At 40.7% G+C, this 25179-nt stretch overlaps 1 protein-coding gene across 6 annotated transcripts in view; it reads left to right on the top strand.

Annotated features, from left to right (window-relative positions):
- Positions 1-22134, top strand: part of ABCB11 (ATP binding cassette subfamily B member 11) — a 74642-nt gene extending 52508 nt beyond the window's left edge. For all 6 annotated transcript variants that reach the window (XM_065561801.1, XM_065561802.1, XM_065561804.1 and 3 more), the window contains 9 exons: positions 3125-3229; positions 3343-3504; positions 12263-12466; positions 15855-16096; positions 16210-16366; positions 17151-17348; positions 18352-18558; positions 19106-19252; positions 20889-22134. In XM_065561801.1, the coding sequence (XP_065417873.1) occupies positions 3125-3229; positions 3343-3504; positions 12263-12466; positions 15855-16096; positions 16210-16366; positions 17151-17348; positions 18352-18558; positions 19106-19252; positions 20889-21089 (1623 nt within the window). In that variant the 3' untranslated portion in view covers positions 21090-22134. The remainder of the gene's footprint in view (positions 1-3124; positions 3230-3342; positions 3505-12262; positions 12467-15854; positions 16097-16209; positions 16367-17150; positions 17349-18351; positions 18559-19105; positions 19253-20888) is intronic.
- Positions 22135-25179: the final 3045 nt, after the last annotated feature.

Raw genomic sequence — 25179 nt, 5'->3', positions numbered from 1 at the left:
AGAGCTAAACATGTTGCTCTCTTGGAGGATTGGCAGATGTATAGTGATTTTATTTGTGAAACCCAGTTAGAATATTGGCACTATTGTCATTTTAGCAGAGAAGTCCAAACACAAGCTGCCGCTTATACCCATGAGCACTAAAATAATTAGCGGGTAGGTATTTCAATTGACAGTAACTCCTACAAACTGGAACTGCTAAAAGATGACTAGTGAGATTTGGACCATTACTTCATCAGCAATCAGTTGAATAGCAGTAGATAAAAAGATCAGACATAAAGAGAAGAGATAAAAGAACAGCATTAGGGAGGGGAAAATATTCCTAATTTGACCTCTGGACATTTTTTCTAATGGATTCTCTTCCCAAGCGAATGACTTATTTTCACATTGGTTCAACAACATGTGGGACCTATGTTCTCCCTTTGAAGCATGCCTATATCTTCTATTAGCAGCATCAATGAGAGCTGTTCATGTGTACCAAACGGCAAATTGTCCTGATTTGCAAGTATGTATTTGGAACATAAGTACTTGATTTTGTACTTCCCAATGAGCCAACAGCTGTCATAAATTTTATGGGTGTTAAGGGAGTTGCCCTATTGTTGCTTTACAGAAAAAAGAGAGTAATTGAGTCCACTAATCTTTTCCACAGTCTTGTGACTTCAGCCAGTATTCTCTGGATCACTATCAGAACCCCCAACTCTTTTTCAGAGTAGGGCAAAGAATTGTTTTGGCTGTAATTAGCTATGTGTAGCAAATGGTATTACGCTCAGTGACTGCACATAATATCTTTTGCCTCTTTTTTTATTCTTGTTAACCCTATAGCAAGCCTTAACCAGGAAGAAAAGGCCAGACACGGAGGGAGAAAAATTGTTCTTCTTAACCTCTGAGGGTAGGACAAGAAGCAATGGGCTTAAATTGCAGCAAGGGAGGTTTAGGTTGGACATTAGGAAAAACTTCCTAACTGTCAGGGTGGTTAAGAACTGGAATAAATTGCCTAGGGAGGTTGTGGAATCTCCATCATTTGAGATTTTTAAGAGCAGGTTAGACAAACACCTGTCAGGGATGATCTAGATCAGTGGTTCCCAAACTTGTTCCGCCGCTTGTGCAGGCCGAGGGACATACTGACCACTGCTTCCAGCAGCTCCCATTGGCCTGAAGCAGCGAACCGCGGCCACTGGGAGCCGCGATCGGCCGAAACTGCGAACGCAGCAGGTAAACCAACCGGCCCGGCCCGCCAGGGGCTTTCCCTGCACAAGCAGCGGAACAAGTTTGGGAACCACTGGTTTAGATAATACTTAGTCCTGCCACGAGTGCAGGGGACTGGACTAGATGACCTCTCGAGGTCCCTTCCAGGCCTATGATTCTATAGTTTTATGACTTAGTTTAGGAAAATAAGAACTGCCATACTAATCTTAACAATGCCATCCAGTAGCCTGTCACTTACAGTGGCCAGAACGAGATGCTTCAGAGAAAAGTGTAAAACCCACATAAAGGGTAATTAATCCAAGGGAAAATTTCTTCCCGCATTGAAGCTTGTTGCTTTGCAGTAGCAATTGAGGTTTATGGTTTTGTGGATAATTTCTTGTTCATTGGACACGCTGTAATAACTGTAGAGAGAGTACAAATGATAGCATGCCCTCAAGCTCTAGGCTGATATTTATGAGTTTGCAAGAGTACAATAAGGATCATTCACTTTTACTTCTATTATAAATAAATTAATGGAGATATCCCATCTCCTAGAACTGGAAGGGACCTTGAAAGGTCATCGAGTCCAGCTCCCTGCCTTCACTAGCAGGACCAAGTACTGATTTTTCCCCAGATCCCTAAGTGGCCCCCTCAAGGATTGAACTCACAACCCTGGATTTAGCAGGCCAATGCTCAAACCACTGAGCTATCCCTGCCCCCCCCAAAAAAAGGTCATCGAGTCCAGCCCCCTGCCTTCACTAGCAGGACCAAGTACTGATTTTTCCCCAGATCCCTAAGTGGCCCCCTCAAGGATTGAACTCACAACCCTGGGTTTAGCAGGCCAATGCTCAAACCACTGAGCTATCCCTCTCCCCAAGAGAGATGGTCTTGAACAGGAATATTGGATCCAAACCCCCTTGATCTTTGAGAAAATCTGGATCTGGATTTGGATCCATGCTTCGTGGCTGAGGTCCATCTATACAAAGTACATCCAAAGTAGAACTTACTTCAGATCATGATCTGGATCTTATCTTTACACCTCAGGCTTCATCTTGTTATATTTGAGAGTCTGGCTCTTCACAAGCAAGCTGTCATAAGAGACTGGGAAGTTGGGACTTTAAATAAATGCAACCTAACTCAGAAACTAAAACATTTGGCAAATTTATAAGGCCGTTTTGTGCTATAAGCTTGTCATATAAATCAACAGAAATAAAATGAAACCCATCTACTGAAACTGTGGTGTTTTGCACCTGGATTTCTCCTGGGGGTCACTGTGAAAATCACAGAAACTCATAACCAGACCATGCAGGTATTCTAAAGGCAAGACCACACCCCAGGATCCAGCCCTTACGATAGAATAGAATATTAATATAAATGTGAGTAATACAGTGAAATGAAATCCACGTCCATTCAAAATTTTAGAAGATTCTAAACAATTGGTTAAAATTTCTCTAGTATGTTTAGACTGATTCCATTTATTTGTATAGCTGTACTGTAGTTCCAATTGTGTCTGAAATAATCAAGTAATAAAGACTGATTGAATTTTAAATTTAAATATACAGGGTGCCAATCAGGATAAGTGTTTTGATTCCTTAATCTTATGAATTCAGACTAAGAAATAGCAGAATTTTACATTTGGGAGATCACAGATTTCTATGAATGAAAACAGGGAATGCGCTCATAAACCTAACTGCAAAAATCTGTCCATGAGACAGTCAGCTGATGTAAATAGGCAAAGCTCCACTGAAGTCAATGAATTTACACTGATTTATACCAACTGAGGATCTGGCCCATAATGTTTCCATCTGACCCTGATCTTTAGGGGCTGACCTGAAAACTTTATACTATATTTCACTGGCATAGACAAATTCTGCTCACCTTGTTCACACTAATACTACCACTGACAATCTAATGTTATGACATTCTTTTTTTCCCCCAAAAGACCTTTTCCATGCCTGATAAAGAAGAGCAAAGAGCACTGATCAATGGCATCTGCCTGCTTTTTGTCCTTGTTGGAGTTGTATCATTTTTCACACAGTTCCTGCAGGTAATGGCAATTCATTAAACTTCTGCTTTGCTAGTTTCTTTTCTGTTCATGTCCGGCTGTGTGTGCATGTGTGTGTTCTGTATAATAAGTGTATTTGTTCTTATGCATACCAGGGATACACATTTGCAAAATCTGGTGAGTTGCTTACAAGACGGTTAAGGAAAATTGGTTTCCAAGCTATGCTAGGGCAAGAGATTGGTTGGTTTGATGACCACAGAAACAGCCCTGGTGCCTTGACTACAAGACTTGCAACAGATGCATCACAGGTTCAAGGGGTAAGAAACTATATATTAGGAATTACTTTGCTTCATGCTAATTACTACATTAATTTGGTATGTGATGTCATAAGAATTATCTAGTGTGTAAACAGTAATATAAATATATATCTAATCTCATGGTCTCTGCTGTCACTCTGCCTAGCTAAGCAATTTCCAATGTGTGCACTATCTGTCATAGACTGGCACAGCAATTTGTTACTCTCGTATAAAGAACTAAATGCAGAACTAGAGCCAGATCCTGCTGTCCATTGTACCAGTGTAAACAGATCAGTGCCATAAAAGTAAAGTTACCACAAGTCACCAATATAACTGAAAGAAGAATTTAGGATATAATCTTCAATATCTCATTCCTGAAGGTGGAATTTTGCCATAATCACTAAATGCATATTTCTGAAACATATCACAGTCATTTTCAACCAAATTCATCAATAGTAATATCATTGATTAAACAGAATTTTCAGCCTGGTGTGGAGTTTATTACAAGTGGCTGTTGTGATTTATGCTAACAATCCACTTAAGAAAAGCACTCCCTACTACTACATGGTATGCCATTTTGGGATCAGTCTCAGGCTGGCATGGAATAACATTGCACAAGTAATGCTCTTATTTTTGGGGAAGGCTGCCTGTTAGCACCATATTCTAGCACCCCCTACTGTTTGAAGGTGTATGCTGCTGAGTTATGTGTGTGGTCAACCTTAGCACTGATACTTGGTTCTAAACTTAAAGCAAGTAATTTTGTTTCTACAAACACAGAAAGTAATGTATGGACTTTTTTGTTACTGATATTTAACGGGTGACAGGAGTTTTGCTGGACTTTTTTCTTCTTGGAGTTTTAAGGAATTTAAAATAAGAATGAGAGAGAAAGAAGAAAAAGTTGCAGCCTACAGCTTCCTGTCAGCAGCAAGCAGTCAATATTTCCCCAGCAGCTCCGAAATCAGCAGCCATCTCCCTCCCTCTTTCAGTTAAATTAAGTTGCAAACACTTACATGTTCCATTTTAATTTGCATGCACAGACTTCTTAACACCAACTCTGCCTTACAGTAGCTGCATAAGAGAAGGCTTTGTTCTAGGCTAAAGCAGTATTCTCTGCCTTCTCTGAAGATTCTAGTGACTGCACTCTACACAATAAATAGAGCTGTGAAATGAACAAAGCCAAAAACTTTCCCCAACTCTTGGGTTTAGTTTCAGTTCCGTTATTAATAAGAGGTCAAATAATGAAGCTCAACTGGAATGTATTAATCAATGATAATTAGTCAAGAATTAACACAACCCAATACAGAATATAGAAAGGAAGGCTATGGTTACCAAACCAATCTGGAAACTGGACAAGTTACTGCAGCTCAATTCACTCCTATCTAAGTCCCAGAAACTCTGCTCTTTATATACCAACTTGTTCAAGACAAGGAAAAATCCTTTCCCTTTCTGATCTAGTGGAGGAGATCCTTTTATGCTATTTCAGCTTACCTAATCAATGAGTTAAAGATATCTGTAATTTATCTGTTCTTTAATGGTATCTTAGCTTATCTGTCCTGATTATAGGAAACACCTGTGGCAACAAGTAATTCTTAATAAGCTAAAGACATCTCTCAGTGGGTCATTATCTTATCAATCACTGAGACATTATCTCATCAATCACAAGTGGACCCTTACTGGACATCTGGACATATTCTTCACAGGTCAACAGGATCAGGGTAAAAATATTATACACATTCCACCACTTGGTCACACACTAAATTTAACCTAAGTACAGAGTCCCTAGAATCATAGATACAAAACTAGAATCATAGATACAAAACACTTAAGTTCATGCACAAAGGTTCATGGGGTTTTGTATACAAAGAATCACAGGGAGTTTGATTCATTTGCTAACACTCCAACCTTTGCTGCCTAGATTATCAATCATGGCAATACTAAATTACTTGATTAAGTGTTTATATGAGGTTCTAGTTAACGCATTCAGGAAGGATTTATATTGTTATAACAAAATATGCAGGCAACGTTACAAAATTAACTACTGGCTGTAGTTAACCATCCCAAATGGGTAGGGATATTTTACTCCTAGAAGTAGCATCAAGGATATCAAACACCAGGAGAGAAGTCTCTTGATAGGTACTGCAGGTAGGTTTAAGGTGGACACCGTGTGAGCCACCAAAATTGTGGAACTGCGTAGAGTCCTCATCCAGTGATATATCAGATTAAAAATCCGGTTCCATATGCTCCTGCTCAAAGAAAGGAGCTATTGCCTCATCTTCTTCCTTGGACAGCATTTCAGGCATCATCATTTGCAGTGTCGACAGATCCAAAGGAGTTGGGTCCCAAAGATCTCTGGACTACCAGATCCTTTGTAGATGAAATATTACCTCTCCATCCACGTGGAGGATAACTGAAAAATTTCTGAGGTGGCCCCACGGGCCCCAGAAATACCAGTTTCCCCAGCAACTGGGGTTTGGGAACATGCCTACAGGAGGCAGACCCCATACGGTGGTATGAAGTGAACCACAGGCCTCTGCATCCTTCCTCAAACCCTTGCGCCTGATCCTGCAGTATTTCTAGAGCCGTGAGAGGAGCCGCAAGGAAAATGAGGATTCCTTGCAGGCTGTTTTTCTGTGTGCTATGGAAAGAAAAAATTCGAGGTGGTTGTTGCACTGTTTCAGGGCCCGGAAACAAGCACTGACTGGTGGGATCACATTGTTATATGGGATGATGATGAACAGTGGCTGCTGAACTTTCGGATGTGCAAGGCTAAATTCCTGGAACCATGTGCGGAGCTCTCCCCAGCCCTCTGGTGCAGTGACATCAAAATGAGAGCTGTAGTGGTGGTGGAGAAGTGAGTGGCGATCGCTGAGTGACAGCTTGCAATGCCAGATTGCTATTGATCAGCAGGGAATCCAGAGTGCACCGAGGATAACAATGGATCCAGAGGGAGGTATGGAGACCCATCTGTCTGTGGAAACCCTGTAGGAGAGGAAGCACAGGGTGTTCCAGGGAAAGACCAGAAACACCTTCCTGTCTTTTCTTACTAACATGAGATGAGGAAGACCTTGGGATCAGGGAAACATGCCTCCTTTTAGAAACCTTGCATGTGAGACTTGGAACAGACACATGAACTAGAGTTGAAAAGTGAATTTGGGCCGACATTGTGACAGAGCTCTCTGGAACCAAGGATGTAGCCAGAATTAACAAAGGAACTGACAATGGTTCTGTCGATTTGGACATTATACACAAATCCATCTCCCTTCTCTGGAGCTGGACATAGATCCATTCTGGAGCTGTAGCAGTCTTGTCAGACCAATAGTTCTGATCCATGGCACTGCTAACAGTGGCTGCTCTGTCTCTATGTTCCTTTTTCTTTAGTGCTGCAACAGCTGAACTGAAGATGCTGATGGCCCCGGTTCTGTTACGCTGATCAAGTCCATCTTCCTGGATCTGGTAATGGAAGTTGGAACTACAAAATGCAATGAACAGTGTAAATAGAAATTAGGTGAACCAAAAAAGTTTCCCTGCTAGTTAAGACCTTAACAAAGAAAGACCAAGTGTTTTATAAAATAAGTATTAACATTTTCTCCAAGGAAAAAAGATCCACATGTCCCGCATACCAGAAACAAAAAGAATTACCCTAAAGGTAGTAGACCCGCTTGCAGCAACTACCACGGCAACAACCACAGAACCTATTTCATGTCCAAAAGTGGAACCAGGACCAAAGAGTGGACTCATCCTTCTTTCAATACCCAATTTATGCATAAATCTATGGTTTTAAAATCATTACATTGGAATATGACAGAAATTGAAATGTGTAAAAATACTGTGTCTAGATTATCCACTTCTATACCAATTGAAAGATTAGGCTGCATATCAATGAGCAAATAAGGGATGCTATTGGGAGTCAGGAAACTCAATCCTACTCTGATATTTTTAGGACATAAGGGTTACAAATAGGGTTGTCAAGTGATTAAAAATTATCCATAATTAATCGTGATTAAAAATTAATCATGATTAATTGTGCAATTAATTGCGCTGTTAAACAATAATAGAATACCATTTATTTAAATATTGTTGGATGTTTTCTACATTTTCAAATATATTTATTTCAATTACAACTCAGAATACAAATTGTACAGTGCTCACTTTGTATTTATTTTGATTATAAATATTTGCACTGTAAAAAGCAAAAGAAATAGTATTTTTCAGTTCACTGAATACAAATACTGTAGTGCAATCTCCTTATCATGAAAGTTGAACTTACAAATGTAGAATTATGTACAAAAAATAACTGCATTCAAAAATAAAACAACGTGCAACTTTAGAGCCTGCAAGTCCACTCAGTCCTACTTCTTGTTCAGCCAATCACTCAGACAAACAAGTTTGTTTACATTTGCAGGAGATAATGCTGCTCGCTTCTTGTTTACAATGTCACCTGAAAGTGAGAACAAGCATTTTCATGGCAGTGGGGTAGCTGGTGTACCAAGGTATTTACGAGCCAGATGCACTAAAGATTCATATGTCACCTTCATGCTTCATCCTTCCAGAGGTCATATATGCATGCGGATGATGGATTCTGCTCGATAATGATCCAAATCAGTGCGGACTGACGCATGTTCATTTTCATCATCTGAGTCAAATGCCACCAGCAGAAGTCTGATTTTCTTTTTTGGTGGTTCAGGTTCTATAGTTTCTACATTGTAGTGTTGCTCTTTTAAAAATTCTGAAAGCATGCTCCATACCTCATCCCTCTCAGATTTTGGAAGGGACTTCAGATTTTTAAACCTATGGTCAAGTGCTTTAGCTACCTTTAGAAATCTCACATTGGTACCTTCTTTGCATTTTGTCAAATCTGCAGTGAAAGTGTTCTTAAAAGAAACAACATGTGCTGGGTCATCATCTGAGACTGCTATAACATAAAATATATGGCAGAATGCAGGTAAAACACAGAGCAGGAGACATACAATTCTCCTTCAAGGAGTTGAGTCACAAATTTAATTAACACATTATTTTTTTTAATGAGTGTCATCAGCATGGAAGCATGTCCTCCGGAATGGTGGCTGAAGCATGAAGGAACATACAAATGTTTAGCATATCTGGTAGGTAAATACCTTGCAATGCCAGCTACAAAAATGCCCTGTGTACGCCTGTTCTCATTTTCAGGTGACATTGTAAATAAGAAGTGGGCAGTATTATCTCCCAAAAATGTACACAAAGTTGTTTGTCTTAACAAGTGGCTGAACAAGAAGTAGGACTGAGTGGACTTGTAGGCTCTAAAGTTTTACATATTTTTGTTTTTGAGTGCAGTTATGTCACACACAAAAATCTGTATTTGTAAATTGCACTTTCACAATAAAGAGATTGCACTAGAGTACTTGTATGAGGTGAATTGAAAAATACCATTTCTTTTATCATTTTACAGTGCAAATATTTGTAATAAAAATAATATAAAGTGAGCACTGTAAGACTTTGTATTCTGTGTTGAAATTGAAATCAATATATTTGAAAATGTAGAAAAACATCAAAAAATATTAATAAATTTAAATTGGTATTCTATTGTTTAACAGTATGATTAAAACTGCAATTAATTGCGATTAAAGTTAATTGCATGAGTAAACTGTGATTAATCGACAGTCCTAGTTACAAAGCAAAAACAAATTGTGGGATCTGTTTTAAAATAGAGTAGATTTTTAAAACATAAAAAAAGACATGTCAGCTACATTAAACACACCGGGGCTAACAGTGTTCCATCAATAACTGATGGACTTGCGAGTCTAGCTAATGAAGACAGGAACACTGTTAAATATGCATGACATTGCTCATTTGTTTAAATAGACAGGCAAAAGAATCAATGAATTGGTTAAAGTTAATAATAAGAAAGCAAAAAACAAAGTGGGAATGAAAATCATTTTTGTACCACTTATGGCGGCTATGCATTGGACAGGGTAATCAATACACTAAGAAATGTTGAAGTTGGAACGGTGCCAAACCTTATTGAGAATAAACACCTAAGTAAATAGTACAAAAGGAATTTCTGTGAATTGGCAATGTGTTAAAGCATGGAAATAAATTCCTTTTAGTACTCTTCAAAATTTGGGATCTGTGATACCACATCCTAATCAAGGCACATCTTATTCTAAACAATCTTGTTGAGTGTCAGACTCTATGTATACTGTATTTATGGTATCTTTACCAATAGTAAACCCAAATATGGCAATATTTAATAAATTAGGCACAGTAGAAGGTTACCTAAAAACAGGAATCTACAAAGAACACCTATATCTACATGGATCTGCTGGTGCTTTATTAAGCAACACAAAAACCTGGTGGGCACCACCTATGGCTAGTTGCTCCTCAAAAGGGCTATTAATACCTATGGAGGTGTGATGTCTTCAACATCACAATGCCTGTCTGCGGTCATGCCTGCCAGACCCAGCCCAACAAGACAGATGAGCTAGCTGCCATCCTCTCCTTTCTTGTGATACTCACCAGGTGATGACTCCCAGCAGTAAAATGGCCAAACTAAAAACTATTATTGGCCAAACTACAATTATGCCTGTACCAGCATTTCAGAATGAAACTATTATTCAAAGTGAACCCAACCATTAAAAAAAACATTGAAAATTACGTATTATTGATCCACTGACCTTAACTATAAAAGCATTACTAGCTTGAAAAAATACCCATGTTGTTCAAATTAGCAATAACATGTATAAAGATGTAGAAGATTTTATATATAATGGTGACTTGGACCTATTTATTTCTAATAGATGGATAGACGTTATCTTTAAAGTATTAATTGTTTTACAAATAGTGTTAGGTTTAGTTGTGTTAATTTTGTATCGTTGCTTGCATATTTTGTCCATTTCTCATCTCCTAAGGTGAATTTTTCCCCATTTGCACATGATTTATTACTTCTCATGACACTGAATTATCACAAATTAAATACTATGGTTTTCACAGTGCTGACTGCCAGTCAGCCGCATTTACAATTCATGGTAAAGGATTTATTTTCTCTTCCCCCCACCATTTACACATCTTGTTTCGCAAAGAGTTAACTTTTCTTTTAAAACAAAGGAAGGGTGCAAAGGGGGGTAGAGACAAGAGAAAACTTTAAGCTCAAATTCCCTACATACAAATCAGAAAACATTGTAGTTACTGAATTTACAGAACACCGGACCTGCTCAGGAGATTGCTCAGTTATACCTTGCTAGGCAATAGTGTGGCAGGTTTTCTAAATTCTCCCTTAGAAGGAAACAAACAAAAGATCCACTTGTCAAACTGCTGCTTAATGTGTGCCTACTCTGTCTCTGTTTCCCGCTAGCCCTCAAGATTTCCCCCTCTTTACAACTTCATTTTCTAACAGAAATAAACCACACTTGCCTCTCCACTGCTTCTGAGTCTGGAGAGAAATGAGCTATGAGGAAGGGAAGTCTTCTAATTGGACAACTTCCTCATCAGCTTAGGGAGTGATATATAAACACATAAAAATACATAAATAGAAATGTCTCCTGTAGTGTACACCTTATCCATGTGAGGTAAATCAGAACGAAATAGGGGGGGGAACAACCTTAGGTACATGCAGGTATAAGGCCAGTCACCAGGTTCAGAGCTGAATGTATATCCAAACTTCCCTGGATTTCTATGGAGCTCACTGTTCCAGTTCAGAACCACCTCTAAGTATCTGACATAACAGCTGCAGCCACTTTGTGCTACGTATGTGGCATGTTATAGCCAGAGGATCCATGTAGGAACAGATCCTGGACCTGTCTCATTGTTGCACTCCACACTGACTAATGTAGAACCCACAAAGAGACCCTTTCCATGGTACGCAGGGGGGATGGAGACTCCCAAAACAGCCACAAGTCCCAGCCCCCCATCCCTCCCTGTAGCTCTAGTAGAGAGATAAAGTAGTGAGACGAACTGGGTGTTGGCACTCCACACCTGGGTGATGAATTTCACACCTAATGATTTAAGAGCTCAAACTTTTTTTTAAATATACAATTTAGTTCCCATTTAGTGAAGTTAAATGTTTGTTGCTGCTGAGACAGACCAATCAAATACAGTAAAATTGTCAGAAAGAAAAATGTTCCCATAGTGCATGAGGCAAAGATAAAATTACCAACAAAGATTAATACAAAGGTATTTTTAAACTTTATCTGAAATAGGGATAAACAGCAACTGTGATTCATCCCTTTTTAAATCTTTGCCAAATACTGCCTCAATGAGTTCCTGTTTGATTATTTTAGCGCTGCTGGAATTTTGCTGTATTTCTAGCTATATGCTAGGGTTCATAGAGCCTATTATGGGCACCTCTTTATTATTCAAAGATAAATAAATACATAAAACAAATAGATATTTGGGTCAAATTCCACATACTGATGCACATGAGCAGCTTCTATGGAAGTCAAAGGGAGTCATCTAAATGGTAAAAATTCACCCCTAATTACATCTTTACATCTATTAGCATTCTTAGGGACTGTTTTTCTTTCCTAGTCCTTGGGAAGGCTTGTGGGTCAAGAGAACATTTAGGGATTGAGCCTGCAGTCTTTGTTTTGACAAAAATTCTCATTTGACTTCAATGGGAAAAAGGACAGCTAGACTGGGCTAATACCTATGGAGTCAATCTAAACATACTAATCCATGCCATGTTATTTTAATAGCTAGAATGCTCTAAGCTTGATGGGAAGGTATTTGATGGTCTTTTGAAGCATGTATGATGATTGATGTTACTGTGGGAATACAATTCAGTAATCTACTTTTGTTTTCTTTTAAGGCTACCGGATCTCAGATAGGAATGATTGTCAGTTCCTTAACCAACATTGGAGTGGCCATTATCATTGCTTTCTACTTCAGCTGGAAACTAAGTCTAGTTATAATGTGCTTCCTGCCCTTTTTAGCCTTATCTGGAGCTGTGCAGGCTAAAATGTTGACAGGATTTGCCTCGCAGGACAAGCAAGCTATGGAAATTATTGGGCAGGTAATGTTTTCTGAAAACTAATTTTAGATTAGCAGGCATTTGGGGTGGATGTGTGTGACAGTCATAGCTCATGCAGTTGGAATTATCAGTGAGTCAGACGCTATAGAAGTGGTAGAGATATACAAAGGGCAGTATTTCTGCTTGTCGGGCCACTGAAATTTCATGGCGACTTTCCCAGCTCTAGAAGTACTTACTGCTTGGAAAATGACTTCCTCCTCAAAAAGGCTATGACCTCAGACGGTAAGATATGAGTCTCTAATTCCAGTCTCTTTTATTGCTTATTCCTTTTAAAATGCATATCTGAAGGCACCCTCTTATGCTTTTGTAGCCCATCAGCAGGAAACAATGGTCATGTGCATTAAGAAATCATTGCATTCTAGAATTCAGCACTAACCCAGAAAACAGTATCTGCTGATTTTAAAGACAGCTGGGTTGTTTTTATAGTGAGCTGTATTCTGCAACTGGATGGGCTAGATTTTAGGAGCCCACTGTTTCCACATCAGTTGGATTTTCTAAGCTAGAACATAGCATAGTAAAGCCTTTCCTTTATAGGAGTAATGTAAACTTTTTTGCTTTGACTTTTTGTACCATGCAGCATGTCTTCCTCTGCTGTCTCATTTTGATACCAAACAAAGTGTACATTGTAACTGCAGTATGTGTTCTCCAAAGTGGGTGAGGGAAATAGATACAGGTCAAGTTTGTTAAGCAAGCCATCACAGGAGTGAGAGCCTTCATGGGGAGGAATAAGTTGTGTGTGCAGTGTTCCCTGATTGTCTGCCTTCTCTGTTGCTCCCACTCCCATTCTCTCCCGATTTCCCAGTTAGCAAACCTTCATGGTCTTTTGGCAATGAACATCTAGGGGCTGCTCCACATGTGGTTCTTAATAGGGATCTCTGTGGAGGGGTTATAGGCACTCAGCCAGATCAGTACTTACTTAGAGAGTGTCTCAGCCAAAGCCACTAGCTGCATTTGCTGGAAGACCTCTAGTGTATGTAGCAGCAGCTGAGGTGGGGAAGAGACAGGGAATGGCAGCTGTCCATTCTCCCCATCCCTAGTCAGAAATGGAGGTGAACAGGGCAGCTGCCCTGACAGCACTCATAGGGTTCCTTGTCTTAAAATCTGTCACCGATGCTGCCAGCCACATGTTGCCAGTAGCCAGAACTGGATCCATTTTAAAACGTACCTGGTAGAACAGTGCAAATACTGATCTGCTCCAAGAAAATGGGGCCAGTTGGAGGACATGGTATTAGAAACACTCCCCATTTAGTAATTGTGCAGACTTCCTTCCCCTCCCGCCCCCGATGCAGAGAAAAAAAGAGATTATGGAATGATTTTTTTCATAGATGTAGGCTGGCCGGCAGAGTTATACAGCACAATTCCTCCTTCTCTGGGACTGAGGCCAAACAGTTTGTCAGACAAACAGGGATATGCAGTCTAAATAAATTAAACTGTAGAAATGAATGAGTTCTACAAATTTAGATTATCCTTATATGTTAACAGAATTCTAGGAAAACTAAAAAAAAAATCACATGCCTGTATACAACATGAATTAAGATAATTAACACTTCATGGAGTTGATAACACTAGTTCAAACAAAGACACCCAAAGTCTAGGAAGAGTCAATGCTGACTATTCTCTCATTCACAATGGCTAAATTATTTACAGCAAATAATCAATCAAAATATCTTCTTGAAATTGATGTAGAGATAGAAACTTGACAAATGGCCAGTGCATCAGGCATTACTCAACGGAATGACCCAGAGGCGAGGAAGAAAAGGACATTCAATGCTTCAATGACTGATTATGTCTGGTGATATTTTCTAATTTATTCAGCAGCCTAGCATCTAAATACGAAAGGGTTTGTTTAAGTCTTTTCTACAATGATTGCCTCTCTGCCATTTTAAAATATAGAAAGACATAGTCTGAATACTCAAGTTCACAAGGCCTATTTATTCTCTCCTTCAAGGTACATGCTAATGCTCCAGCACTAATGCTACACACTGGTCTGGAACAAATGTAATGGAAAATTGACCTAAATCATTTTTACGTATTCATATTCAGGTCACCTCCTCTATGCTGCATGCAGAAAGCTTTCATAGGCAATGAAACAAAATTTAGTAAGAATATCTATACGTAGATGAGAGAAGGCAAAACAGACTGAGCCATTACAAATGGCAAGGCAAACAGCAAGTACATTTAAACATGACAAACCTGTGAATTAAAATACACAGGACAAACTGAATGAAGCAATAATCTGGTATAGAATAAACTCTGTATGCCTTCCATTGATGAAAATATAGCCCAACTGTGGGTTGAGACTAACTTTATAAGCAACAAAACTAGAACCTAATCCTTACAATTAACGGGTATCTCAAAAAAGTTTCCAAAGCAGAGAAAAAGACAATGGGGAATTGATACCAGCTTCCTACACTGCATGATAATATTACACAATAGATTGTACATGCAGTCAGGCATGGAATTGCTCTTTCTCTACCCTCTGGCTGAAACCCTGGTCCCACCGAAGCTGATGGGAGTTTTGCCATTAGCTTCAGTGCAGCCAGGATTGTACCCTCATCTGTATGTTCCATCTAGCCACTTTTCTTGAACATGAACTGGCAAGGTGTTAATGGAAAAGCTTAAGTAGTAAATTCATCTGCCTTTAATTTATAAAAGGTTAGGCTCTATCACCCTTTCCCCCAAGACCACTGGTGTAAGAAAAAAACAGAAATAAAACAATTGAAATAAAAAAGTTCTTAAGTGCAAACAAGAAAATAACTACTTTTCATCTATGATTAACACCAACATTCCCACAGTTCCATATATTTAAAAATATTTAGCATTATGGCATATTCGGTGTTGCTCAGTTTAACTAGAGATTGCTGCCTAAAATGCCATTGTCAAGCCCATGGTCAGACTAAGATATACATTACAAATCCCTAGTCCTACGTTCAGCCAGACACGCATCTCCCAGCACAACACAATATCAGCATAGGAAGTTGAGGAAGGCCATGTTTCAGCTGATGAGAGGGTCTGCCAGAATAATCACACCTCTTTGTTTGGAGTTGGACACATTCTGTTATTAAGGAATAGTGGTGCCAGTGACATATACAAAGTGAAATTCACCCATGTGTAAGAGCCCAAGCAAGGCCATCCTCAGCGTGAATGTTTTGCGGTAGTCTAGTCCGAGGAGGGTTGACTTCAGAAAAGGTCCTGTTTGAGGTTTGCATCAGTTCTTATTGTATCTGAACCAATTTGTACATCATTAGTTTCTATAATTTGCCAAACAATCATGTTGCCCTCTCAGTGAAAAGTGGGATAAAGAGAAGGTCTTCCCACTTTTTCAGAGTGATTCCTAAATGTTTTACCTGTAACCTATTTTTTTCTTCAGATTTCCAGTGAAGCCCTCTCTAACATTAGGACTGTAGCTGGAATAGGGAAGGAGAGAAAGTTCATTGAAGCATATGAAGAACAGCTGGAAATCCCATACAGAGCTGCAATCAGTAAGGCAAATATTTATGGAATCTGTTTTGGCTTTGCCCAATGTATAGTGTTCATAGCCAATTCAGTCTCTTATCGATATGGAGGTTTTTTGGTGGAGAATGAAGGACTTCATTATAGCTATGTGTTTAGGTAAGAAGATACTTGCAGACAGGCACATACTTTACTACAGAAGTATGTTGTTTACAATAAAATTCACAAATGTACATAACCCACGAGCTAAAAGCTTTCCTCCTTGACTGCAGGGTGATCTCTGCCGTTGTGACCAGTGGCACTGCTTTGGGAAGAGCTTCTTCTTATACTCCAAACTATGCTAAAGCAAAAATATCTGCTGCACGTTTTTTTCAACTGGTGGATCGGGTTCCCCAAATCAGTGTTTACAGTAATGGAGGGGAAAAATGGGTAAGAGTAGAGATGAGTAATGCAGGTAATGTCATTATTCAACCCAATGATATAGGTATTGAAACCCCAGTAATTAGGGATTATTTCATATACACCTCTGTTTGTGAGCAAGGTAAGTTGACATCTGAATATTTGCTAGATATCCTTGCTTTTGGGAAGTACTGAGCTATGTGCTATAATGTAAGCATGAGACATGCAGTCAAATTATTCCCAGTCTACCAGAAATTTCACACAGAGGATCAATAAATGGTGAATACGTACTAATAACGGATCTGAGAGTTGGGAGCTGGATGGATTCACTGGATAATGAGATTTTCTTCCACCTCTACAACAGTGATTTAAATCCAGACGGGTTCAGTCACTAAGCATGTTTATAATCTCCTTGTTCTTGTATGAGCATATCACAGAAACACCTTCAAATTTGGCATTAATTGGCACCTCTGTTGGCAATCAAAACCTCTGAATGGAGTTGGAGAATGAACTACTGTCTCAGCTCAAAAGTTGGTCCCCTTCTATGTTTAGGCTATTTGCAGTACAGTGTGGGGAAGCTTCCACTGATAGAATGAATGAATACAGCAGCATAGTTCTGGCTAAATAGAAGACTCCTGTCCCAGGACAGTCAAGCCAGTCAGTCTTCGGGTTCCTCAGTCTCCAGGGTTATTTCACAAGCACCTAAGTCACTCACAAAAACTAATATTGGAAACAAGAATCATATTTAATGTGAGGAGTTTTGTCACTATTCAGAATTCAGTTCTTAGCACTTTCTGTCTCACTTTTTCACCAGGACAATTTCAAGGGAAGCATTGAATTTATCAACTGCAGGTTCACGTATCCTTCTCGGCCTGACATCCAAGTTTTGAACGGCTTCTCAGTGTCTGTTAAACCTGCGCAGACACTTGCATTTGTTGGAAGTAGTGGATGTGGCAAAAGCACTAGCGTCCAGCTTCTGGAGCGCTTTTATGACCCTGAGAAAGGACGTGTGGTAAGCAGCTTTCACTACTTGGATAGTTTTAGTGCTTGCCAGCTGCAGAAATCTTCAGACTCCAAAGTTCTTCTCCAGCGTTACATAGGAGATTTTACCAAAGAGTCACTAAGTAACATTTGCACAGCTGAGGATCACTTCAGTGGATTTTCACACCATCCACAATAGGGTGTAGCTCTCTTGATCTTTCCTCAAATTTACAGTCTAAAGTTCTCCAATGATCCAACCTAAGTTGGTGAACCTTGGCTGGTTCTCTCTGCTGATGCTCAGTAACAGTCACAGAGAGGCCCTAGAAGGAGGTAATACACCTCTATGCAGAAATCCAGGCACACAGATGGGATTGGTGTCATGGAGAGCAGCACCTTCTCTTTTTGACACCCTCCTGCCCCTCAGAATCTACATAGCCCAAGTGTAGAGACATCTGAGAGGGTTAGGGAGGGAAAATTAGACTTACCTCTTCAAGAAGATCCACCTGGAATGAGCTGGCCCTTGGTTTTTGCTCAGTCTTCTTGTAGGCAAAATTCTCATTGAAATCAGCGGGCGCTTTGCCTGAGTAAGAACTGAACAGTTAAGGTCCATGTATCATACTATCAGTTGTGAAATCTGCTTAAAAGTCAGCGCACATGGCCTTGAGTAAAGACTTCAGCATTTGGCCTACTAGAGTTCTTTGGTCACAATGGGCATACAAATATTTTGTGCCTGTTGCTTGCCACTCAGAGAATGTGCACTATACTGTTATCTCCTTGGACCTGTTTAATTCCATAGATTTCAAAGCCAGAAGGGACCCTTGTGATCATTTATTTGCTAAAAACAAAGACGGTAAATCTAAACAGTATTCTTATTCTAGTTACTAACAGTAGTGTGATGTTGTGCACACTTTATTTTACAAAGCTGTATATATTTAAAGCCTTGTTGTGACTATTTTGTTTCAGCAAAAGCTATTCATTCTTTGTATGTCACAAGTCTGAAATGATATATCATATTTTGTCTTTTTTACTGGTAGTTAATAGATGGCCACGATTCCAAGAAAGTAAATGTACAGTTCCTTAGATCTAAAATTGGAATAGTGTCTCAGGAGCCTGTGTTATTTGACTGTAGTATTGCTGATAATATTAAATATGGTGATAACAGCAAAGAGATCACTATGAAAGAAGTTATAGAAGCAGCAAAGAAGGCCCAGCTGCATGACTTTGTCATGTCCCTTCCAGACGTAAGTATATTTGCAAGGACAGTAAAAACCTAAAAACCAAAATCAAACAAATGCTATGATGGGGCCTAAATAGTGGGACAAAAGACAGCTGAGAAAGGCAAGGTATTCATTGTAATGAGATTTCCCACCAAAACAAATTAGACCTTTTCATGTGCCAACAGTGGTCTTTTTATTTTCACAGCTCTTAGTGGTGGTGGTGGTGGTGGTGAATGGAGAATGGCATAATGTTGGTTTTGTTGTGATTTATTTTATGGGGATTTGGGGTTTGATTTTTTTTTTTTTTTTTACTGTTGGGCAAATACTTTAAAAATTAAATATCCAGCAGAAAGCAATATTTTCAAAATTTCAAACTCTGATAGGAGACAGAAAGGAAAGGTTCCAGCGTTACCAAACAGAAAGGAGAGGAAGCAAACAGGGTTACCAAACAGAAAGGAGACTCATGGCCCACTCCCCATGGGGCACCTCAATATTGTCCCAGTTTATCCATTGTTGTAATTGAAGGCATGCTCATTTAGGAATAAAATTTCCCCTATGGTATATTTTTCAGAAATATGAAACTAATGTTGGGGCTCAGGGATCCCAGCTTTCTCGTGGGCAAAAGCAACGCATCGCTATAGCTCGGGCCATCATACGAGATCCTAAAATCTTATTACTGGACGAAGCAACATCTGCCTTAGACACAGAAAGTGAAAAGGTAAATGTGCAATAAAAGAGAATGAGGGAGGTTCAGTATAATTATCTAGGTGTGTTCTCATAAAAGAAATGTCCATAATAATAAAATTTAATTTTAATTTGTTTCTGTCTGATACAGAAACCTTAGAAAAGTACGAGATAAAGAGATACCCTCTTATCACAGACAGTATTTTTTCTTTGGGTAAATTCAGCCCTAAAACACTATTTATAACATTCTAATACAGGGGTCAGCAACCTTTCAGAAGTGGTGTGCCGAGTCTTCATTTATTCACTCTGATTTAAGGTTTCGCATGCCAGTAATACATTTTAACGTTTTTAGAAGGTCTCTCTCTAGAAGTCTATAATAAATAACTAAACTATTGTTGTATGTAAAGTAAATAAGGTTTTTAAAATATTTAAGAAGCTTCATTTAAAATTTAATTAAAATTCAGAGCCCCCTGGACCCGGGCAGTGTGCGTGCCACTGAAAATCAGCTCGTGTGCCGCCTTTGGCACGCATGCCATAGGTTGCCTACCCTTGTTCTAATATGTAAAAATACAAAACCAACCAGCCATAGCTGCTCTTAGACTCCCTCCTGCAGCAATCAGCTGTTTCACGCCATTCAGGAGGCTTTGGGGGAGGAATGAGGATGTGGCATGCGTCCCCCAAATGCCCCCAAACCGCTGATTGCTGCAGGCAGGAGGCACAGGGAGGGAAGGGGGAGGCCGCGCGCTGCGTCCTTCCCCTCTCCCCCAGCCTCCTGAATGCCGCAAAACAGCTGATTGCTGCGGGCAGGTGGCATGGGGAGGGAGGTGTGAGGATGCAGTGCGCTTGGGGGGAGGGGGGAGCAGGGGCAGGAAAAGGTGGGGTGGGGGTGGAGCGGGGGCAGGCTTAGGGAAGAGCCGGGGGTTGAGCACCCCCAGGTACTTTGGAAAGAACAGCAAGAGGAGCAGCCGGACGATCCACCCTCTTTCACCCTCTGACTCCATCACCTCAACCAAACTTCGCACTCTTCATTGCTGAGTACAGTATTAAATTGTTTGTTTAAAATTGTTTAAAACTTATATTGTATATGTATATAATGTCTTTTGTCTGGTGAAAAAAATTCTCTGGAACCTAATCCCCCCTATTTACATGAATTCTTATGGGGAAATTGGATTCGCTTAACATCGTTTCTCTTAAAGTCGCATTTTTCAAGAACATTACTACAACGTTAGGTGAGGAATTACTGTATGCATAAAGGGCCTGAGCATGCAGTAGTTTCATTAACTTCAATTAAAGACTGCAGCACTGGGACTAAGAACTCAGGCAAGGATTTGCATGGCTTTCTTGCACCTTGAGATGAAAGTAACACTGGTAGTTTTAAACCACATCAGCACTAAAATGACATTCAGGATGTAACTGAAGGACTCATGTATAATTTCTAGAGTTATGCATATTTGCTAATCCCTCCTATATACTAGCTGTTTAATTCATGGGTCAGCCAAGCACATCAATAACTTCACCTTTGATTCAGCTTTGGTTCAAATGTCCAACAGTAAATTTTAGAAATGCTGAGCCATCTAATTATTGGTATAGACTAATCAGGGGTTTTCCAGATCTTGACCTCCATTTCAGCTGGCACATTTTCATTCTGATACTATGTCTATTGTCTGCAGACTGTGCAAGATGCATTGGATAAAGCCAGAGAGGGACGGACCTGCATTGTCATAGCACATCGGTTGTCTACAATTCAACACTCTGATATCATAGCTGTCATGTCTCAAGGAATTATTGTTGAAAAGGGCAATCATAATGAACTGATGGCCAGGGAAGGAGCTTATTACAAACTTGTCACCACTGGCGCACCAATTAGCTGATTTACCACAGGCTCTGTGTAAACTTGAAGGATGATACTTTTCTAAATGAGAACTCTGCAGTTGGTTTGGCAATGTTGGTACCCCTTTAAGTTATTACATGGTACAAAACGCTCTGTCATATGACAAGTTACATGGGACATTATCGAGCCTAAAATGTATCTTGCCTTCTGGAGTAAGCAAGCCCTGTAGGATCATATATAGTGATTACAGAGTTGGCTGATTTGTTCAGGAGATAGCCTAGCCCATTGTGCAAGGGAGAGAAGGAAATTTCCTGGTAAGAAAACTCTTTATTTGGGAGTTGTGGAGCTATATGAGGGTGGGAGCTCATGTAAAATGGCTTTGTAGTCCGGCTGCACAGTGCCTTGCTTGCTTGATTAAATGTTAGCCAAGGAAGAATCCACCCTGAATACTAGCATGCCAGAGCAGGGATTGCTTCTTTTGGCAAGTTATAGGGCTAAAACATAACACCAAGTACGATACTATATTCTATTTTAGTGGTGGGATCAAATATTTCCTAACTTGAAGGTTTTACAGACAGAATTAAAATAAATACTCTCAATGTGGGTATAGAAAACTTTTTTGCCCCATTCTTTGTCCCTCTTGTCTATTTAGATTGTGAGCTCTTTCAGGCAAGGACTGTCTTTTACTGTGTGTTTGTATAGTGCCTAGCACCAGGGGGCCCTGACCTACATTGGAGGATCTAGATGCTACTTGTGAAATAAATAAAAAATAACAATGAAGTCAGCTTCATGCCACTATGCTAAAGAAAGAGATTGAGAAGAGGAACAGAAGCTGGTAAAGATTAATTCTTCTAAGTTAGCCACTTTATTAAATGGCCTCAGCTAAATGATTTGAATATGAATAAATACTAAGTTAAATCAATAATTATTTTTCACTGTTATTTAATTTCTTTCTTACCATGAAACTGTGCTAGATAAATAGAGAATTTCACATTTTCATCACTGGTGACCATATCATGCCATTTCTTTTTAAGGAGAATGTTAAAATTCTGTAAAGCTTAAAGAATAAAAAAGATTTCCATTTCTATTGATCGTGGAGAATGTTCACAGTTACTGTATATTAGATTGGTTTGACCTTCGTACATATAAACTATCATGCTTCAAGGCATAAGCCAAATACTAAGTGAAGATTAGGAACAGCCTTTCTCTGGCGGAAGGTTATTCTATAATTTTCCATCATGACGTTTATTGCACCTTTCTCTAAAGTGTCTTTTTTGGCCTGCCTAATTATACTTTTACACTTGGCTTGCAGGGTTTATGCTCCTTTCTATTTTCTGCAGCAGAATTTGACTTCCAATTGTTTAAAGGATGCCTTTTTCTCTCTAACCGACACATTTATTCTGCTGTTTAGCTATGGTGGCTTATTTTTTGTTTTTTTTTGTTTTTGGTCCTCTTACTGTTTTCTTTTTTAGTTGGGATATACATTTAGTTTGCACCCCTCCTATGGTTTTTTAAATAGTTTCCATGCAGGCTGCAGACCTTTCACTCTTGTGACTGTTTCTTTTAATTTCCATTTAAATAGCTGTCTCATTTTTATACAGTCTCTTTCTGAAGTTGCTCCTGTGGTGGGTTTCGTTGTTACTTTCCCCACTACATTATTACATTGTGGTCGCTATTACCAAGCAGTTGAGCTATATTTAGGATTGCCAGGTACCTGGTTTTTGACCGAAACACCTGGTTGAAAAGGGACCCTGGCAGCTCCAGTTAGCACCACTGACCGGGCTGTTAGAAGTCCAGTCGGTGGCGCACCGAGGCTAAGGCAGGCTGCCTGCCTGCCCTGGTTCTGTGCAGTTCCCCAGAAGCGGCTGGCATGTCCGACCCCCTAGGTGCAGGAGTGATCAGGGAAGCTCCGCTTGCTGCACCGCCCCGGAGCTCCCATTGGCCAGAAACCGTGGCCAATGGGAGCTACGGGGGCAGTGCCTGCGAACGCAGGCAGCACGCACAGCTGCCTGACCGTGCCTCCGCCTAGGGTCCGGATATGCCGGCCACTTCCGGGAGCAGTGTGGATACAGGGCAGGCAGGGAGCCTGCCTTAGCCCCGCTACACCACCAACCAGGAGCTGCCTGCCCCAGGTCAGAACCCCCTCCTACACCCTAGCTCCCTCCCAGAGACCGCACCCCCATATCTGCTCCTGCACCCCACACCCTACCCCAGCCCTGAGACCCCTCCCACACTCCAAACTCTTCAGCCCCAGCCTGGAGCCCCCTCCCGCACCCTGAATCCCTCATTTCTGCCCGCACCCTCCAGCTGGAGCCTGCACCCCAGTCCCAGCCCAGTGAGGGTGGGGGAGAGCGAGTGATGGAGTGGGGGGGCTGGAGTGAGTGGGAGCAGGGCCTCAGGGAAGGGGCAGGACAAGGGTGGAGCCTTGGAGAAGGGGTGGGGCAGAGCTGGGGCAAGGGTGTTTGGTTTTGTGCAATTAGAAAATTGGCAACCCCAGCTATATTCAGCCTTCATTTTGTTAGGCCACGCTTCTTGAGTCTCCTCTCATAAGGTAGTTTTTCTATTCCTCTGATCCATTGGGAGTCAATGATAGAACACTGACGTGGTATGACAATTCCTATGTTCATAAGTTCCCACTGATTTTAAGAACAGATTAAATGATGTGCAGGAGCATTCACTCCCGGGGCTGATTTGGCGATGGAACTACTGCCACGCTCCCTCTAAGGGTTATGCCAAGAAGGGCTCCATTAATTTACAGCCAGGGCCCAATATAACCCTACCAGTTGTAGCTACAGTTCATCTCATTGCAAGGAGGCATTTCCTAGCTAGCTAACCAACTTTCTGAATTGCACTGGCCCATTCTCAACACCAGAGACATGGAGGGCAGACTTCCTGCTTAGTTTTCACTAGCAGACGTGAGGGAATTAATCAAGCCCTTTAATCTCTTTATTCCTAATACAAACACAACAGGAAATTCATTCCCTGTAGCCCAAAGTGGGCTGAGGTAGGCCACCCATCTTAACGTGCTAGTTGCACAAATTATTCAGCCAAAACTGCAATAGTTAAAGCTTAGGTATGCAATATTCTGAAGTAAATGAAGATACATCTAGTTATGCTAACTGAGGTTCTGGCCTTTGATTTAAAATGGTCATGCTATGAAACCACAGCTGAAGCTTGATTATCCCCCCTGCTTGGAAACCCCCAGTTCAGTTTGCACATAGGGGAATTCTGGAGATCAGCCATCTTCATCCGTTGGGAGCCTTTGGGTGCTGAAGCTCCTGATCTCTGCAAGAGCCTAGCTTCAGCTCCGCAGAGCGTAGAAACTTCACTAAATACAGTCTGCAGCCTCCTGTTCTATTGAGAACATTCAGGAAGTCTAGACTGGTGGCTATTTGGCGTTTGGTAAGTCAGGATTCTACTGTAACTCTTAAAACGTAAACCTTAATTGAGGCAGTAAATGCTACTATGGACAAATACTTTTTAACACCTACGTCTTCTGCAGCCCAGCAGAACTGTGGAAGATGCTAGGCATGGGCTATGCCCCGACTGTCTGCAGCTTCCAGAGGCAGTTCAAAGCTATAGCTTAGCCTATGCTAGGCATGCCTCCCCCCGGCCTGCTGCCAGATCTTCTGCTTCCATGGCAGCAGTCAGAGGCAGTTTTCTTTGCTCCTTTCCTATCATTTGCCTCCCCACCTTTTTTCTCTCCGCCTCCTAGACCAGGGATTTAGCAGCATGTGGCTGAATGCCTTCTGCAGTGCCTCCCTGCTAAGCTCCTCTGCCCCCTTTAAGAGATGGCAGAGTAGCCATGCAAGAACTGGGCTAAGCCTAAAAGGTGCTCCATCTGCAAGGTAGCTTTAACAGGCTCTACAGACGGCAACTAGGTCCTGCCAGTTAGCCTTCCTCCTCTCACGTTGCTAGGGCATGGAGCAATTCAGGACCACAAGGCTAAGACCCTAGCAGGACTCCTGGTCCCACCCTGCATCCTGAAATGGGTCCTAAGTGCTCTGGGGAGAGAATCAGTGCTCACAATCAGCCCTGCCCTTTCTCCCAGCTTGAATCAGAAAATGCTGGCAGTAAGTCCCCATCCCCCAACCTTGGGGAGTGGGAGCCTATAAGGGAGGATTCTGAGG

This window comes from Chrysemys picta, chromosome 11 (genome assembly GCF_011386835.1).
Source record: "Chrysemys picta bellii isolate R12L10 chromosome 11, ASM1138683v2, whole genome shotgun sequence".
NCBI lineage: Eukaryota > Metazoa > Chordata > Testudines > Emydidae > Chrysemys > Chrysemys picta.
The sequence above is the reverse complement of the archived record's forward strand: the minus strand, read 5'-3'. Positions and strand labels throughout refer to the sequence as shown.